This window comes from Mustelus asterias, chromosome 5 (assembly GCF_964213995.1).
Source record: "Mustelus asterias chromosome 5, sMusAst1.hap1.1, whole genome shotgun sequence".
Lineage (NCBI taxonomy): Eukaryota > Metazoa > Chordata > Chondrichthyes > Carcharhiniformes > Triakidae > Mustelus > Mustelus asterias.
The window spans coordinates 79,040,985-79,060,423 of record NC_135805.1 but is presented as its reverse complement, the minus strand read 5'-3'; the positions used below and the strand labels follow the sequence as shown (position 1 = coordinate 79,060,423).

General features: G+C 42.3%; 1 protein-coding gene across 1 annotated transcript in view; it reads left to right on the top strand.

Moving 5' to 3' along the window:
* The first annotated feature begins 1,577 nt into the window (after positions 1 to 1,577).
* Positions 1,578 to 19,439, top strand: part of LOC144493988 (adhesion G protein-coupled receptor F5-like) — a 32,620-nt gene continuing 14,758 nt past the window's right edge. The window contains exons 1-7 of the mRNA XM_078213563.1: positions 1,578 to 1,623; positions 2,890 to 2,996; positions 4,498 to 4,556; positions 5,422 to 5,537; positions 11,410 to 11,582; positions 15,466 to 15,633; positions 17,912 to 19,300. Coding sequence (XP_078069689.1) covers positions 1,578 to 1,623; positions 2,890 to 2,996; positions 4,498 to 4,556; positions 5,422 to 5,537; positions 11,410 to 11,582; positions 15,466 to 15,633; positions 17,912 to 19,300 — 2,058 coding nt within the window. The remainder of the gene's footprint in view (positions 1,624 to 2,889; positions 2,997 to 4,497; positions 4,557 to 5,421; positions 5,538 to 11,409; positions 11,583 to 15,465; positions 15,634 to 17,911; positions 19,301 to 19,439) is intronic.

Sequence of the window (19,439 nt, the reverse complement as noted above, 5' to 3'; positions counted from 1 at the left end):
CCAAGTGTCCTGCTCCCTTTTCCCTGCCCGCTCACATTTCACCATCCAATATGGCAGCCAGCACCTTACTGTCCCTGCCCTGTACTCCTGCTCCTGGATGTTGGGCCTCGCTCGCTTCCCACAGCCTGGGCTTCTGGAGACTGTGGCAGTGACTCAGGTGTCAGACAATGACAGTGGCTGGACCAGAGTGCAGCACACATGGAGCGGGGCTGGATTTTGCAATCTCATAAGAGTTTTAACAACACCAGGTTAAAGTCCAACAGGTTTATTTGGTGGCAAATACCATTAGCTTTTGGAGCGCTGCTCCTTCGTCAGATGGGGTGGAAATGTGTTCTCAAACAGGGCACGCTCCAAAAGCTAATGGTATTTGCTACCAAATAAACCTGTTGGACTTCAACCTGGTGTTGTTAAAACTCTTACTGTGTTCACCCCAGTCCAACGCCGGCATCTCCACATCATTTTGCAATCTCCCCAGGGGCCTGATAAAAAAGTGCCACGGGCCAGATCCAGCCCCAGGCTGGGAGTTCTCCACCAGTCTCAAAGATGTCCTGGGATCATATCCAAAGGGATACCTTACCTCTTCAAAAGGCTACCCTCACTATCCAAATAAATGCATAAAGTTCAGACCTGCTCCTGCCAGGTCTAATCTGCACAGATTGGATTTCAGAAATGTACCCCACCAAAATCCCCCATGAATGGAGGCAGTGCTGATTCCTATGGGCTGCTGCACCCACAAAAGGCACAAAATTGCTACCCCTGAGAAAATGGTTGTTGCTGTAGAACATAGAACATAGAACATAGAACAGTACAGCACAGAACAGGCCCTTCGGCCCATGATGTTGTGCCGAGCTTTATCTGAAACCAAGATCAAGCTATCCCACTCCCTATCATCCTGGTGTGCTCCATGTGCCTATCCAATAACCGCTTAAATGTTCCTAAAGTGTCTGACTCCACTATCACTGCAGGTAGTCCATTCCACACCCCAAGCACTCTCTGCGTAAAGAACCTACCTCTGATATCCTTCCTATATCTCCCACCATGAACCCTATAGTTATGCCCCCTTGTAATAGCTCCATCCACCCGAGGAAATAGTCTTTGAAGTTCACTCTATCTATCCCCTTCATCATTTTATAAACCTCTATTAAGTCTCCCCTCAGCCTCCTCCGCTCCAGAGAGAACAGCCCTAGCTCCCTCAACCTTTCCTCATAAGACCTACCCTCCAAACCAGGCAGCATCCTGGTAAATCTCCTCTGTACTCTTTCCAGCATGTTTGGGAACGCCAAATGCCTGCCATTCTCACAATGAGTGAGGCTTCCCAGTATTGTGATAATCCAGGCCCATCCACCTCGGATGTAAATACATTTAATCCTCTGGGGCAGAGAAGTCCAAAGATTCACAACTCATTGCACGAGGAAGTTTTTCCTCACCTCATCCTAAGTGATGAGGTGAGGAAAAACCCTTACCCTGAGATTCTGCTGTCCCCACCCTCCTCCCTTTAGCCCGCTCACTATTCTCAATTCCTCAGTCAGGAAAAACATCCTCGGAGTGTCTAACCTATCAAGCCTGAGACAGCAAAAATGCTACAAGTTCCCTTTACATCACAACATACTGGGGAGGAGTTGGGTAGGTAGTGGCTGTCTTGGCAAAATTTGTACAGCTGTGCTGCCAGCACACAGGAGGAATTCCTGGGATAGGAAGGAAATAGTGTGATGAGGGGCGAGAGTCTGTTAAATGTATATTCACACATTGTGTGGGGCAGGATATGGATGGGTTATGGAGTAGCTTTAGCCTGAAGGAGAGTACAAAGTGTCACAATTCTGTGCTTGCCAGTACGACTTCTCCCTTATAAAAGCAAATTACTGCAGATGCTGGAATCTGAAACCAAAAGAGAAAATGCTGGAAAATCTCAGCAGGTCTGGCAGCATCTGTAAGGAGAGAAAGGAGCTGATGTTTCAAGTCCAGATGACCCTTTGTCAAAGGGTCTTCTCCCTATATCTACAAAGCTTCAGAAACCTTATTCTTCAAGGTGAAAGTAAGAAAATGCAACATCTTTATTTACAGCTAGATTCTTTAGCAGGAGGTCAACATTCAGAGTGGCTAATACCAGTTAAAGCTAACTTGTACTGTTAAAAGAAGAGGGCTATTGCAGTTGGAGCAGATGCTGGCAGGCATGTAGAAGTGAATCTAAACCTGTGAAACGTCGAATAATGGCACATAATGGGAGAAAATAGGATCCCCGAGGATTTGAGAAGCTGCCCTAGGGATCTATGTGGAGGAAGTAGAAAAGAGGAAATATACCGGGGGGGTGCGGGGGGGGGGGGGGGTGCGGGGGTAGACGTTTCCTGCCAGGAGAATCATAGCGGGCGGGGGACAGTCCATGCAAAGGTTCATTGACCTTGGGCAGGATTTTCTGGTTTTGGGGCAAGCGCGGCCAGAAATTCCCGCCTCCCCTGTGTCCAAAGCCACAGAAATACACATTCGTTGCCTGCCTGCTACTTGCAGCAATCATTTACTGCACGCATGCGAATACCCTCACCAAATATGGTATCCAGCACAACTCCCCCTCCAAAAGGGTACATATGTGTAGACACCATTTTGGGAGATCTAAGAACACTGGTGAGCACTCAAATGCTGGGTGCAAATGATCCCAATTTCACACCAAGCAAGTGTTAAAATCTAGCCGCATCCTTTTAATTTCATAAGCTGATGATTTTGTTTTCACTTACCTGTGAATCGCTAAAATTTTATCTGAAAAATTCCATCCATAATTCTTTGTGGGATATTGGTTTCCAGGACAACCATAATTAATTAATAACACAAAGTAATTTAAAACAAATAATTATGCATTCTCTACATTTGAAATAATGAAATAACAATGTTTTTCTGCAGCAAGACAGAACTATGCAGTCAGAGTTTCAGGACTGACCTTTACAGATGAACTGAACAATCCTTCCTCAAGCTTGTATAAAAATCTCTCCAAAGAATTTAAGAAGCTGGTATGTAACTGAATGACCAAGATATATAAAATCAAAAAGTGTTTTTTCTAACAGTCTTCTACTGTTGGTGAATCTTGCCTTTCAGCTGTGTTTGACAGAAATTCTGCTTGAAGGCCTAGCTGATGCATTAAAGTAAAACTAGTAATAAAAATCTGAAAAGTTTCAAAAGGCAATTAAATGGGAAAATGTAATGCTGTCACTGTGCAGTATGTAATATTTTGAATTTTAAGTAAAAATTGGATTAATATCCTCACCTTGGATGCAGAGGGATTGATTTTCTGACCTCGCTGCACCTGGCGCAGATAATGCCGATCCGGAAAAATAGCGTGCCAGCCTAAAAATCGGTTTCGTGCTCAGCGCAAAATGGTTTGCAATTGTCCTGGTCCCTTTTTACTGGTGCAAACCGGATCACATTCAGAAAGGGCGTGAGGGCGATTAGCATATTTTAAGTTACATTCAAATATGCAGAGCATGTTTGATGCCGGATTCTCCCAGCTCCCAGGATCTTCCGAACTTTGGACATGGCGGGGAACGGCAACAATCACTCCTCGTGATGGCCAAACTGGGGAGCTCGGAGGCCATTGAAGCCCCCGGGTGGTCAGGGACATTGGCTGAATCTCGAAGACATAGGACTTAAATCTTGAGTTTCTAGGTCAGAGGTAATGAACACGACCACTATGCCACAAGAACTCTCTACTACAGCATATTTGTATTAAATATTTAGCAACTTTAGGTTCAAGCATAGATACTGCCTTAATCTTGGTGGATTTATTCACCCATTGTATGTTTTTTGATATGATTCTGTCATCACTTTGCCAAAGATGTGACATGTGATGAGGATTGCGTGCCATGCACAGTGCTGTCAAAATGGTGGTGAGGATAGTAACACTCACTGTTAATGATATGGAAATGATACTGCAACTTCACTTAGGGACAGCCGTGTGTGTGGTTCAGCTCAAATATCCAAAAGTTGCTGTCCAAGATCCGCTGCTGCTCTGTAAACTGCACCATAACACGGTCTGCCTCATATTGACATGACTTGAATAGAGTGAAGTTCCATTTGAGGTACAAATTAATCTTACCACAGAAGGGTAAGTATTGTCCATTCCAATCTAATTGGCCTTTCAACAATGTGATAAGTTTTAATTAATACCAATCAACATCTTTGGTACTGGAAATTAACCATTGCAGTACAGAAGGTGAGTTTAATTGTCGGTGAGCTTTATGATATGAAGATTTATTTTCACTCACATTGCAGATACCTGGTTTCCCTCATTAGCAAATTAGCAATTTGTAAAAATCTAAATGTGAAGGGCAAATCTAACTAACTGCAAATATCATTTGATGCCCTGCTATAACAAACGTTGTAGCACTAATGTAGCATAATAATATTTAAAAATATGTATTCCTTTAGAATTAAATTTGTTATTCACACTTTTGCTGTTTAGACATTTATTTTTGGAACATAATCTTTCTAACCTATTTCTATTTATTTCTCTAGCTGGAAGATGCCTACCAATCTGTGCAACCTGATGCTGCAGTAAACATTCTAGGATTTACGTAAGTGAGATGTTCTGAAAGGAGACATTTTCATAGTCGTATTTTATTTTTATGGGCTAATTTCGAAGCAGAGAATCTTTTATACATGTTGGAAAATGAACACATGAAGGAACAGGAAGATATGCAGGTACATTTTAATTCGGGCACATGATGGTATGTTTTCTTTGTTGTCATTGCCTGGACTGCTCTGCCCTGCAAATAAGACCACAAGTTTAAGGGTGGTTCACTTTGTAAAAATTGACAGGGGCACTTTGATGCTGCTTCTAGGATGTGGACACCTCCCCTCTCCCACCCACCCTTAATCTGGGCACTTTTAGTAGCATTTTTGGATTCCTCACTCCACAAGCATGCAAAGTATAAAAGCTCCTCCCAACGCACAAATTTTGAAAATGTCTGCATGGGGTGGGGGAGGGGAGGAGGGGAGGGGGAGTGGGGGGGGGGGGGGGGTCGGTCGGTCGGTCGCGGCTGGCCATGGGGGGAGATCAGGGCTGGCCCGGGAGGGGGTGGGGTAGGCCACCAATTGGGGGCGGTGGTCAGGAGGCCAGTGATCAGGAGGGAGAGGCCAGGATCGGGGCGAAGGGGGTCTGGGAAAATATTAGAAGGCAATCGGGAGGCTGGCAATTTGGGGGGGGGGGGGCAATGTGCAGGAGCTGATTTCCGCACTGACAGATCAGCGCGCGCACAATTGCCCACTCAGCATGCCGATTCGGGCTTCTCCAGTGGGATGAGACCCCGTCCCCATTTACCAACGAAGATAAAAGTTGAATTTCCCATTCATTCACACCTTCATTCGGTTCTTAGTTTGAATGAATTGAATTAAGAAAATGGCTACAATAATCCCTTTTTCTTGTCTTTACTGATTTAGCAAAGGGAGTGTAATTATAGTCCATCAAGTAGTCTCTAAGAAACTTTTAACTTCGAACGAAATCACCACCCAAATCAAAAATCTTTCTCCAAAATACAAAACTGAATTGTTACCTGGTAAGTAATCTTTTGAATAATAGAATAATTTTACTAGTGAGCATTTGAAGTTGTAAATGTGTAGAGTTTAAAATATTGGGTATCTGCATTTGCATTGTTTGATGTTAAGGCACTTTGGACAATTATGTGATCATTTAAGGAAATTCATTTCCTTAGGATGCTGCATAGTCTGAATCACTAATGCCAAAATGTAGTAATCTCACCGAGATATCAAGAGATTAAGGTATTAGGAGATCAGGAGATTCCCCATTCTCTGGAGATTTGGGGAACTTAATGGTTGGCAAATTTAGCACAAAAAGAAATTAAAGCAGACTTTCCTAATTTCTCAAGGTTTGTCATTTGGACAATTTGGTACAAACGCAGTCATGATTCAGGCCCAATGCTGCCACTTCCTCAATAACTGATATGGTTACACACCTGGTTGTACCCGTGTTCTACTTTGGTGTCTGGAAGGTGCAGTGGCTACAATTTGCATCTTCCATTACGAAAGGCAGTCCATTTTGTATTGTTAATGCTCCAGTTCTCAGTGTTATTTAAGGAGGGTTGATTTCTCTCTTGCTTTTTCAGTTGGGTGGGAATCAGGTTAGATCTGTCCAATGTGTGTTGCACCTGCTTACATTTCCTGAGCCAATTTGTTCCATCCCGGAACAGACTTTCTGTGAAAATTTTGGCGAGAGCTAGAAATGAGAATGTAACTGCAGTTCATAGAGGTTTACAGCATGGAAACAGGCCCTTCGGCCCAACTCGTCCATGCCACCCCTTTTTTTGAAACCGCTAAGCTAGTCCCAATTTCCCGTGTTTGGCCCATATCCCTCTATACCCATCTTACCCACCTCTACTACTACCTCTGGCAGCTCATTCCAGACACTCATCACCCTCTGTGTGAAGAAATTGCCCCCTGAACACTTGTATCACTCCCCTTTCATCATAAACCTAAGCCCTCTAGTTTTAGATTCCCTTACCTTTGGGAAAATATATTGACTATCTAGCTGATCTGTGCCCTTCATTACTTTATAAACCTCTATAAGATCACCCCTCAGCCTTCTACGCTCCAGAGAAAAAAGTCCCAGTTTTTCCAGCCTCTCCTTATAAGTCAAACCATCAAGTTCCGGTAGCATCCTAGTAAATCTTTTCTGCACTCTTTCTAGTTTAATAATATCCTTTCTATAATAGAGTGACCAGAACTGTACACAGTATTCCAAGTGTGGCCTCACCAATGTCTTGTACAACTTCAACAAGACATCCCAACTCCTGTATTCAATGTTCTGATCAATGAAACCAAGCATGCCGAATGTCTTCTTCACCACTCTGAACAGTAGGACAGTAGGGAACCCTGAATGACTCAGGATATTGAGGCCCTGGACAAGAAGAAGAAGGAGGCATATGACATGAATAGGTAGCTGGGATCAAATGGATCCCTTGAAGAGTATAGTGGGTGTAGGAGTAGAATTAAGAAAGAAATCAGGAGGGCAAATAGGGGACACAAGATTGTTTTGGTAGATAAGGCAAAGGAGAATCCAAAGAGCTTCTACAAATACATTAAGGGCAAAAAAGTAACTAGGGAGAGAGTAGGATCTCTTAAGGGTCAACAAGGTCATCTATGTGTGGATCCACAAGAGATGGGTGAGATCCTAAATTAATATTTCTCATCAGTATTCACTGTAAAGAAAAGCATGGATGTTAGGGAACTTGGGGAAATAAATTGTGATGTCTTGAGGAGTGTACATATAACAAAGAAAGAGGTGCTGGAAGTCTTAAAGCGCATCAAGGTAGATAAATCCCCGGGACCTGATGAAGTGTATCCCAGGACATTGTGGGAGGCTAGGGAGGAAATTGCGGGTCCCCTAGCAGAGATATTTGAATCACAGTCACAGGTGAGGTGCCTGAATATTGGAGGGTGGCAAATGTTGTGCCTTTGTTTAAGAAGGGCTGCAGGGAAAAGCCTGGGAACTACAGGCCGGTGAGCCTCACATTTGTAGTGGGTAAGGTGTTAGAAGGTATTTTGAGAGACAGGATCTACAGGCATTTAGAGACGCAAGGACTGATTAGTGACAGTCGGCATGGCTTTATGAGTGGAAAATCATTTCTACAAATTTGATTGAGTTTTTTGAAGAGGTAACCAAGAAAGTAGATGAGGGCAGTGCAGTTGATGTTGTCTACATGGACTTTAGCAAGACCTTTGACAAGGTACCACATGGTTGGTTGTTGCATCAGGTTCGATCTCAAGGGATCCAGGGTGAGGTAGCCAAATGGATACAAAATTGGCTTGATGACAGAAGACAGAGGGTGGTTGTAGAGGGTTGTTTTTCAAACTGGAGGCCTGTGACCAGCGGTGTGCCTCAGGGATCAGTGCTGGGTCCATTGTTATTTGTCATTGATATGAATGATTTGGATGAGAATTTAATAGGCATGGTTATTAAGTTTGCAGATGACACCAAGATTGGTGGCATAGTGGACAGTGAAGAAGGTTATCTAGGATTGCAACGGGATCTTGATCAATTGGGCCAGTGGGCTGATGAATGGCAGATGGAGTTTAATTGAGATAAATGCAAGATGATGCATTTTGGTAGACCCAACCAGGGCAGGACTTACTCAGTTAATGGTAGGATGTTGGGGAGAGTTATAGAACAAAGAGATCTAGGGGCACAGGTTCATAGCTCCTTGAAAATGGAGTCACAGGTGGACAGAGTGGTGAAGAAGGCATTCGGCATGCTTGGTTTCATTGGTCAGAACATTGAATACAGGAGTTGGGACGCCTTGTTGAAGTTGTACAAGACATTGGTAAGGCCACACTTGGAATACTGTGTGCAATTCTGGTCACCCTATTATAGAAAGGATATTATTAAACTAGAAAGATTGCAGAAAAGAGTTACTAGGATGCTACCAGGACTTGATGGTTTGAGTTATAAGGAGAGGCTGGATAGGCTGGGATGGGACTTTTTTCTCTGGTGCGTAGGAGGCATAAGGGTGATCTTATAGAGGTCTATAAAATAATGAGGGGCACAGATCAGCTAGATAGTCAATATCTTTTCCCAAAGGTAGGGGAGTCTAAAACTAGAGGGCATAGGTTTAAGGTGAGAGAGGTGAAATACAAAAGGGTCTACGGGGGGAAATCTTTTCACACAGAGGGTGGTGAGTGTCTGGAACAAGCTGCCAGAGGTAGTAATATAGGTGGGTACAAATTTGTCTTTGAAAAAGTGTTTAGACAGTTACATGGGTAAGATGGGTAAAGAGGGATATGGGTCAAACACGGGCAATTGGGACTAGCTTAGGGGTTAAAAAAAAGGGACAACATGGACAAGTTGGGTTGAAGGACCTGTTTCCATGCTGTAAACCTCTATGACTCGATTATCAACCCAGCCTCTACAGTCCTCTTATGGAAAAGAATTCCACAGATTCACTCGCCCTTTAGAGAAGAAATTCCTCCTCATCTTTGTCTTAAATAGGTGGTTCCTTATTCTGAGCTTATGCCCTCTGGTCCTAAACTCTCCTACAGGGAAAATAACTTCTCAGCATCTATACAGGCAAGTCATCTGAGAATTTGATATGTCTCACTTAGGTTGCCTCTCATTCTTCTGAACTCCAGTGAGCACAGGCCCAACCTACTCAACCTCTCCTTATAAGAAAATCCTTCCATATCTGGATCAACTTAGTGAACCTCCTCTGGACTACCTCCAATGCCAATACATTTTCCTGAGATAAGGGACCAAACTGTTTGCAGTATTCCAGGTGTGGTCTAGCTATTGTCTTATATAGTTTTAGCAAAACTTAACTATTTTTATACTCTATTCCCTTTGATAAAGACCAACATTTTATTTGCCTTCCCTATTACCTGCTGGCTGAATTTACATACTAGCTTTTTGTGATTTACGCATGACGACTCCCAAATCCCTCTGTGCTGCAGCTTTCCTCCATTTAGATAATATTCAGCCCCTTTATTCTTCCTACCAAAGTGCATTACTTCACCTTTTCCTACATTGCATTCCATCCGCCAAGTTTTTGCCCACTCAAACTTTAATCAGCAAACTTGGCAATAGGACATTCACTTCCCTTGTCCAAGTCATTGATACATATTATAGATACGGCACTCCACTAGTTGCAGGTTGCCATCTTGGAATCTCCATCTTATCCCAACTCTATCTTCTCTAAGTTAGCCAATCCTCTATCCATGCTAATATATTACCCTGAACACCATGGGCGCTTATCTTATTACATAATCTTTTGTACCTTATCAAACGCTTTTTGGAAATCCAAGTACATTACAGTTGCTGGTTTCCCTTTATCTACCCTGCTCGTTACCATCTCAAAATATTCTAATAAATTTATCAGACATGATTTCTCCTTCATGAAGCTATGCTGACTCTGATTAAATTATGTATTTGTAAATGCTCTGTTAATAATCTTTTATAATTTACTAACATTTTCCAATAGACGAATATTAAGCTAACTGGCCTACAGTTACCATTTTTGTCTGCCTTCCATTTTGAATAAAAAATGTTTAGCATTGGCAGTTTTCCAATCCTCTGGATTCAGTGGGTGGGATTTTACAGCCTCACTCATCCCGAAATCGTAAAATCCCACCCGAGGTCAACAGAACTTTCCGTTGTCCGCCCCTCGCCCGCTCTGATTCTCGTGGCAGGTGGGCCGGTAAAATTCCGGCCATTATCTCTGTAGCTACTTCGTTTACTTTCAGAGGATGCCACCCATCCAAGGGACTTATTAGCCTTTAGCTCAATTGGTTTGCCTAGTACATTTTCTCTAGTGATAGCTACTGTATTTATTTCCTCCCCTTTTGCCCCTTGATTATTTAGTATTTTTGGAAAGTTAAAAGAATGGCGCAAAGTATTTATTTAACTGCTTTGTTATTTCCTGGTTCCCTATTATTATTTCCCCAGCCTCAGCGTAAGGGTCCCACCTTTTCTTTTTTATATATATTTAAAGAAGCCACTGGGAGTGCCAAGGGGGCAGGGTCCAAGGGAATGGGGCCTGAAGGGGTGGGGCCTAAGGGGGCCAGGGCCTGAATGCAATGGGCCCATGAAGGGAGCGTGGCCATGATGAGGGAGGCAGGCGGATTGCACACAGTGTAATGGGAGATTGGGGCGCCCCTGGAGCTCAGCAGCCAGCTTCTCGGTGAACATGGGCTCCACCCCCTCACCCGACTTGCAAGAATCACATTGGACTCTTTTTTTCCTAAGCGCCCGATGATTGCTCATCCAAAAAAATTGGCGCAGTTCTCCATTTTCACGCTCGTTCGGCACTTAGAAGCTTTTTGGTAAGATTGCCCCCTTAGTGTTGTATAATGAGACTATCCATGATCAATCTGAAGCCTCCTTCTAACCTAACCTTAATCAGCACAGCCATTTCCAAGTGTGCAAGCAGCTCGCCATTTATATTTAAATGAGTCCCGGACATTGAAATGGTCCTAGACTGCTTCAGTGTTGGTTTGCTATAAAATGAAAGTAATAGAAGGAAAAAAAAAGACATTGGAAGCAATTTTGAAGTGATCAACTCCACTGGGCTGGAATCCGATGGAAGGAGTGGAAGGCTGGCTTCTTCCACCTGATTCCAGCCTGGTGGAATTGACCATTTCTCCCATTGACTCTTACTTTTCCCTTTCATTCATTTCACTTATTAGCAAGGCAACTCATTCCAGTTCCAAATGAACCCATTGATATTTGTATAAAACTTGAGGATAGAAATAATTGTCTGTCAATAATTGTTCTCCATTACACTTCTATGCACTGTGGTATATATTCATATATCAATAATCAGGTATATACAGAACTGATAAATATGGAACAAATGATTATTTAAAGGAACAGTAATTATGTAGCTTTTGGAAAGTTGTATCAATGTTGTTTTCTTTAAACAGATGATAAAATACCATGTCATGATGAAATATATGGCACAACAAATTATAATAGCATCGCAGAAATCCCCTGTGAAAATCAGCCAGGGGTTAAGAAGAGAAGATGTGGAGAGAATGGGAAGTATGAAAAGGAATTAGATTTTTGTCTCTCTGAGGAAATCAACAATATTCTTCAGGTATGAATTATTAAAGTAGAAACTACAGTCAGTGCTGTTCCCTAAGATGTGTTCACAGCAAATTCTTCATTGTTTTGTTTTAGCACAGTCGTTAGTTAGTTGAAATCCATTTTGCTAAGGATTAGAATTTACACTTTTTGGTGGACTGGAAGGTATGGAATTCACAAAGACACTGAAGTTAAAATGCTGAATAAGCACCTCAAAGTGACGTCTTCTCAAGATTCTCCAAAGCCCAGCTTTGAGGCATCGATCACAAAAACAGCTCCACTGGTCTGAAAATATCATTTCTTTGTCTGGCACCAAACTCCCAAAGCAACTGTTCTACTCAGAACTTGATTGTGGCAGGGGGCACCCAGGAGGATGACAGGAACACTTTTTATGGATGTCCTCAAAACATCGCTAAAGAGGTCAAACACCTCCATTGACTCATGGGAGTTCCTAACTTGTGACTGACCAATATGGAGAAGTTTTATTCAGAAGGCTCTGAAAACACCGAGAGACTTTGTTGGAAACATTTGAGGCAAAATCAAGGCTTTGGTGAAAGTGCACAAACCTCCCAATATCTCATCCACCCAAATCTCAAAGCAAACTTCCCCACGTGTAACAGAGCCTGCAAATTATGCATCAAACTCATCGACCATCTCAGAATCCATTGAACCGGAGTGGAAGGAAGTTACCCTCAATCTTGAAGGTCTAAGAATCAGAAAACGTGGTGTCCAGGCTTGGCTGGGGAAGGGTAGCATTGATGCCAGCTAACTGTTAAATAATGGCTATCATCAGAACAAAGAACAAAGAACAATACAGCACAGGAACAGGCCCTTCAGCCCTCCAAGCCCGTGCTGCTCCCTGGTCCAAACTAGACCATTCTTTTGTATCCCTCCGTTCCCACTCCGTTCATGTGGCTATCTAGATAAGTGTGTGATGTAGGAGAGAGAGAAGAGGCACAATCTGGTGAGAGGGAAACACAAACTTGGGGGAGGAAGAGAAAGAGGGACAATGAGTAACACAAAATGAGGAGGGAGAGAGGAAGAGACAGAAACATAAACTGAGAAGCTCGACAGTTTCCTTTTGGAATTGATAGGCTGATTTTGGGTTGGTTAAGGAATGGGTTGCATTATGGTTGTATTTCCAGGTGAAGACAAATGAAGTCCTGAAATGGTTGGTGTTATAACCTTTTCTCTTCACAATCTATTTCAATAGTCTAGATAAAGTGAACTTTTCTCCAGTTTGAGAGTGAAACGAAGTTTTGCATAAATGTTAGGACTTTGGACGTTAACAAATAAATGCAGTCAGATCCAGATTCAGTGGTGAAATGGATTAATGTTTGGTAGATGGCACTGAATACCAACAAATGCAATGTTATGTATGCAGGTAGGCTAATACCAAGCAGATGTGTACCATATGACTTAGGATTTATGAGCACTTGTATTGCTGTAAAGTTACAAATGATGCAGCAAGACTGTGATGAAATCGAATGGAGTATTAGGATGCATTGCTAAAATGACCGAATATAAAACAAAAAAATCAGTATGTTGTCCTAATTTAAGACATTGGCTAGGCCTTATAGAACATAGAACAGTACAGCACAGAACAGGCCCTTCGGCCCACGATGTTGTGCCGAGCTTTATCTGAAACCAAGATCAAGCTATCCCACTCCCTACCATCCTGGTGTGCTCCATGTGCCTATCCAATAACCGCTTAAATGTTCCTAAAGTGTCTGACTCCACTATCACTGCAGGCAGTCCATTCCACACCCCAACCACTCTCTGCGTAAAGAACCTACCTCTGATATCCTTCCTATATCTCCCACCATGAACCCTATAGTTATGCCCCCTTGTAATAGCTCCATCCACCCGAGGAAATAGTCTTTGAACGTTCACTCTATCTATCCCCTTCATCATTTTATAAACCTCTATTAAGTCTCCCCTCAGCCTCCTCCGCTCCAGAGAGAACAGCCCTAGCTCCCTCAACCTTTCCTCATAAGACCTACCCTCCAAACCAGGCAGCATCCTGGTAAATCTCCTCTGCACTCTTTCCAGCGATTCCACATCCTTCTTATAGTGAGGTGACCAGAACCGCACACCATATTCCAAATGTGGTCTCACCAAGGTCCTGTACAGTTGCAGCATAACCGCACGGCTCTTAAACTCCAACCCCGTGTTAATAAAAGCTAACACACTATAGGCCTTCTTCACAGCTCTATCCACTTGAGTGGCAACCTTTAGAGATCTGTGGATATGGACCCCAAGATCTCTCTGTTCCTCCACAGTCTTCAGAACCCTACCTTTGACCCTGTAATCCACATTTAAATCAGTCCTAGCAAAATGAATCACCTCACATTTATCAGGGTTAAACTCCATTTGCCATTTTTCAGCCCAGCTTTGCATCCTATCTATGTCTCTTTGCAGCCTACAACAGCCCTCCACCTCATCCACTACTCCACCAATCTTGGTGTCATCAGCAAATTTACTGATCCACCCTTCAGCCCCCTCCTCTAAGTCATTAATAAAAATCACAAAGAGCAGAGGACCAAACACTGATCCCTGTGGCACTCTGCTAGCAACCTGCCTCCAGTCCGAAAATTTTCCATCCACCACCACCCTCTGTCTTCGATCAGATAGCCAGTTACCTATCCAATCGGCCAACTTTCCCTCTATCCCACACCTCCTTACTTTCATCATAAGCCGATCATGGGGGACCTTATCAAACGCCTTACTAAAATCCATGTATATGACATCAACTGCCCTACCTTCATCAACACACTTAGTTACCTCCTCAGAAAATTCAATCAAGTTTGTGAGGCATGACTTGCCCTTCACGAATCCGTGCTGACTATCCCGGATTAATCCACATCTTTCTAAATGGTCATAAATCCCATCCCTAAGGACCTTTTCCATCAATTTATCAACCACCGAAGTAAGACTAACCAGTCTATAGTTAACAGGGTCATTTCTATTCCCTTTCTTAAACAGAGGAACAACATTCGCCACTCTCCAGTCCTCTGGCACCATCCCCGTGGACAGTGAGGACCCAAAGATCAAAGCCAAAGGCTCTGCAATCTCATCCCTTGCCTCCCAAAGAATCCTAGGATATATTTCATCAGGCCCAGGGGACTTATCGACGTTCAGTTTATTCAAAACTGCCAGGACATCCTCCCTCCGAACATCTATTTCCTCCAGCCTATTAGCCTGTAACACCTTCTCTTCCTCAAAAACATGGCCCCTCTCCTTGGTGAACACTGAAGAAAAGTATTCATTCATCACCTCGCCTATCTCTACTGACTCCATACACAAGTTCCCACTACTGTCCTTGACCGGCCCTAACCTCACCCTGGTCATTCTTTTATTCCTCACATAAGAGTAAAAAGCCTTGGGATTTTCCTTGATCCGACCCACCAAGGACTTCTCGTGTCCCCTCCTAGCTCTCCTAAGCCCCTTTTTCAGCTCATTCCTTGCTAACTTGTAACCCTCAATTGAGCCATCTGAACCTTGTCACCTCATCCCTACATAAGCTTCCCTCTTCCTTTTCACAAGACATTCCACCATTATCTAGAATAACATGTCCAGGTTTGAAGGTTGAGTATTAAATGATATGTTTCATAGTCACGATGTTCTTCTGGAACTTATTACGATTGCATTTGTGAGCTAGAGACGAATTTTGCCATTTTGACTCACTGAATTTGCATAGGGTTTTTAGAAAGCTATTTCCTTTTGCCTTTCCCAGGAGATTATGTGATTGTTGATGGAGTGGGAATAGAGGGTGCACTGGGATCGTGCTAGGCAGTTACACCATGACTCCGTGGACTGTGCACAATTTACCACTTTGTCTTTTCCAGTCCATCAATTTCAAATGTTTCCATAACCGTTTTTAATTTCATTTGCAGGCGGTAAATACCACCGATTTGGAAACTAAATTTTCGAATCTACTTCAAGAATTATCCAATGTCACCGACGAGGTTAACATAACCACCCCCGGCAACGTCCAAGCTGTGGTTACCATTCTGACATCAATTTCAAATGTAAACACCACTGTTGATGAAACAGATGTCGGGGTAAGAACGAACATCTGCTGGAAACAGTCTTGAGCCTGACACTTTTCTCCATTTCTCTCCTTCATGTAGAAGTAGCAAGGGAAATATTGAATGTGTTGCTTATAGAATCACTTTTTGTGGAACAGTGCATTAAGTAATGAAGTTAGTCCTTCACCACTGCAACCTGGTTTAAACCTTCAGATTGTTGGGTGGAATGAAATGAGTTTGTCAGGCCTTATTCTGTTCATAGCACCTTCAATGGGATGGACATTTCTCTCAGAACTTCCACTACACGGCTTGTATAGAAAATTAAGTATGTTTCAGAACTGTGTCATCAGAATAGTTTTTTGAGGTTTGAATGACTGTCACATATTTTGTCTTTTACTATACCTAGAGCGAGATTTTACGGCCTTGCTCAAGCGAGACTGGAAATTCCCACTCGAGGTCAACGGACATCTCTGTTGTCCGCCCCTCGCCTGCTCCGATTCCGTGGCGGGCGGGGTGGTAGAATTCTGGCGCTAATCTCAAAGGACTGTCTTTTATATTCGATACGCAAATAAGATGGGCGGCAGAGTGGCACAGTGGTTAGCACTGCTGCCTCACAGCGCCAGGGACCTGGGTTTGGTTCCAGCCTTGGGTGATTATTTGAGTGTAGTTTGCACATTCTCCTCACGTCTACATGTGTTACTTCTGCATGCTCTGGTTTCCTCCACACTCAAAATATGAGCAGATTAGATAGATTGGCCTTATTCCATTTTCCCTTAGTGCCCCAAGATGTGTAGGTTAGGGGGGATTATTGGGGTAAATGCGTGGGGTTATGGGAATAGGGTGGAGAATAGGCTTGGGAAAGATGTTCTGTCAGCAAGGTGGTTCAGCATGGGCCGAATGTCCTCCTACTGCACTGCGAGGATTCTATAATTCCAAGAGAAACTGTGATGGCACAAATTACTTGTGCACTGGAGGTGCATACTCCAATTTGTAGTGTAGGAAAGTGAAATTTCTTTCACCTGCCAACATCCATAATTTCTTCTTGAGGAATCTTACTTCTCATCAGTATTTTTCCACATTAGGTTCATTTGAAAATTAGCTAAAAGGTTTGAAAATTTCCTAAGTTATTAACAAGCAGTCTTGACTTCCAGAATGTCCAAACATGGTTCATCCTAATTAGTAGGATACAGTTCAATGGGAAACACATCAATCTCAACAGCAATGAATCAAATGCAAGTCAGAAGCATTTCCCCCCCCAAAGAAACCTCATGACTGATTCACTGGTTGTGTTACGTTCCACTAAAATAAACAGACCCGGGGAAGAGACTTTGGGCTTGGATACAGCAATTTAGATCTGGTGTAGTGTATGCTGTCAAGAAAGATTGAACCAACTATTTCTGATAAGGGAAAGTTGAGGGGCAGCAACATTACAATCTTTAAGGTTTTAAATGGATTTGATAATGCATGTGAAGAGAAGATATTTCCACTTGTTAGGGAGACCAAAACTATGATAATAAATGTAAAAAGGTCAGCAATAAATTTGATAGAAAATTCAGGAGGGTGGTTAGAATGTGGGATTTTCTGTCGCTAATTAATTAATGTCAGCATTTAGTCTTGAGCTAAAACCAAGCTGATTATTCATCACCACCATTGTAGTTTTTGGGTGGGATTTTTAGTATGATCATGGTTGATCATTTGATCCAATAGCCTCATTCTGCCATCGCCCTGTCATAAAGATCTGGGTGTATCTCCTTTAGATCTGCATAGGCATAAAAAGACCATAACAATTACACAAGGTATTAGTGAGGCCATACAAATTTGGTCTCCTTATCATGGAAATACATAGTTAACCCAGAGGGGATGCAACAAAAGTTCGGTAGTCTCATCCCTGTGATGAGGGGATTGTTCTACGATGAGAGATTGTGTAGATTAGGCCTACATTTCCTCAAATTTGAAAGATTAAGGTGATCTAATTGAAACATATAAAATTCCTAAGGGACTTGACAGGGTAGATACTGAGAAATCTTTTCCCTGATTGGAGAGTCGAGAACATAAGGGTCACAGTATTAGAATAAGGGGTAGTCATTTAGTTCTAAGATGAGAAAAGGTTTCTTCACACAGAGGGCTGTGCACATTTAGAATTCTCCAACCCGGAGGAATGTGAATGCTTAGCCAATGGCAGTAGGTGGAACAGAATCAATGGGGATGGTTTATGTGGATGGGTTATGTGGCGCTCACCCTCCTGAAAATTCAGGCCTTTGAATTTGGAATTGACTATTTGATTAATAAAGCTTTCTTTTGTGTTTTTCAGAATTTCTTGCATACTGTAAGCAGAGTTATCTCTTCTGCATCAATAGAAACATGGAAAGATCTCACAAACACACAATATGAAGATAATCCCAACCCCCCTAGTTCTCAATTGTTGCAGTCAGTGGAAAATTTTAATACGCGCCTCAAGTTGCAGAATGATACTTTACACATCAAAGAAGAGAATCTTGAGTTCCGTGCTTCTAGAATTCGTCAGAACAATAACACTTCTTTTAATGAAACCTTTGCTAATTTTCCCATTGAAAAATATTCCAATTTAAGTGCTAATGTGTTCATTTCTGCTGAAGAATTTGAAGATATGCCATCAAATGCCATAGTTATCACCATTGCATATCCAACATGGATTGATATTTTACCCAAAATTGCAACCTTCGATGGAGACTTTTTGATTAATGGTCTTGTTGTGACAATAACATTAAACATTAAGAAACCTGTTAACATCAGCATGACCTTTTCACCAAGAAATCGCACGCTTGATCGCAACACTGCCATGTGTGCATTTTGGGATTTTAGTGGCAATGGCGCATGGAGTGACACCGGCTGTACACCTGAAATTAATGGGGAAAATATCTTATGTAACTGTGATCACCTGACATCCTTTTCTATTTTAATGTCTCCCGATTCCGTGAGCGACCCAGCTTTGCGGTATATAACCAAAATTGGAGTTGCCATATCAATAGGATGTTTAGTAATCACTATTATTATAGAGGCCATGGTGTGGAAACATGTGACCAAAAGTAAGACTTCATATACTCGCCATGTTGGAATTCTGAATATAGCGGTAAATCTGCTGGTAGCTGATATATGGTTCATTGTGGCTTCAGCTGTAACACCAGGAACGGGGGCTTGCATAGCTGCTACTTTCTTCATTCACTTTTTCTATCTTGCCTTATTTTTTTGGATGTTAACCCTGGGCCTACTACTTGTCTATCGTTTGCTTTTCCCATTCCATAATCTCAGTAAGTCAGCTATGTTGGGAATATCATTTATTATTGGTTATCTATCTCCATTAATAATCTCTGTCATCACCATTGGAGTTACCTACCCAAGAGACAGTTACACAAGAGAAGGTGCCTGCTGGCTTGGCTGGGAGAAAGAGTACCCTCTACTTGCATTTGTTATACCTGCACTGGTTATAATCGCAATAAACCTCATTATTCTGATTGTTGTCATATTTAAACTGTTACGGCCAACAATCGGGTACAGATCCAGAGAAAATAATCAGGAGAGAGAAACGTTCAAACAAGTTGTGAGAAGCATTGCTGTGTTAACCCCAATCCTCGGACTCACCTGGGCATTTGGAATACCAACCTTTCAAAAGGGTTCTCCTAAGGCTTTCCATTACATATTTACTATTCTCAATGCTTTTCAGGTATGTATCATTTATGTTTTATAATGTTTGATTTACTATTTAGTTAACTCATATTTATGCAGTCAAATATATTTGAAGTAATTATTATCAGTCAAGCATGGTCCATAAATTCTATACTTCAAGGATCATTCTTCAGTTT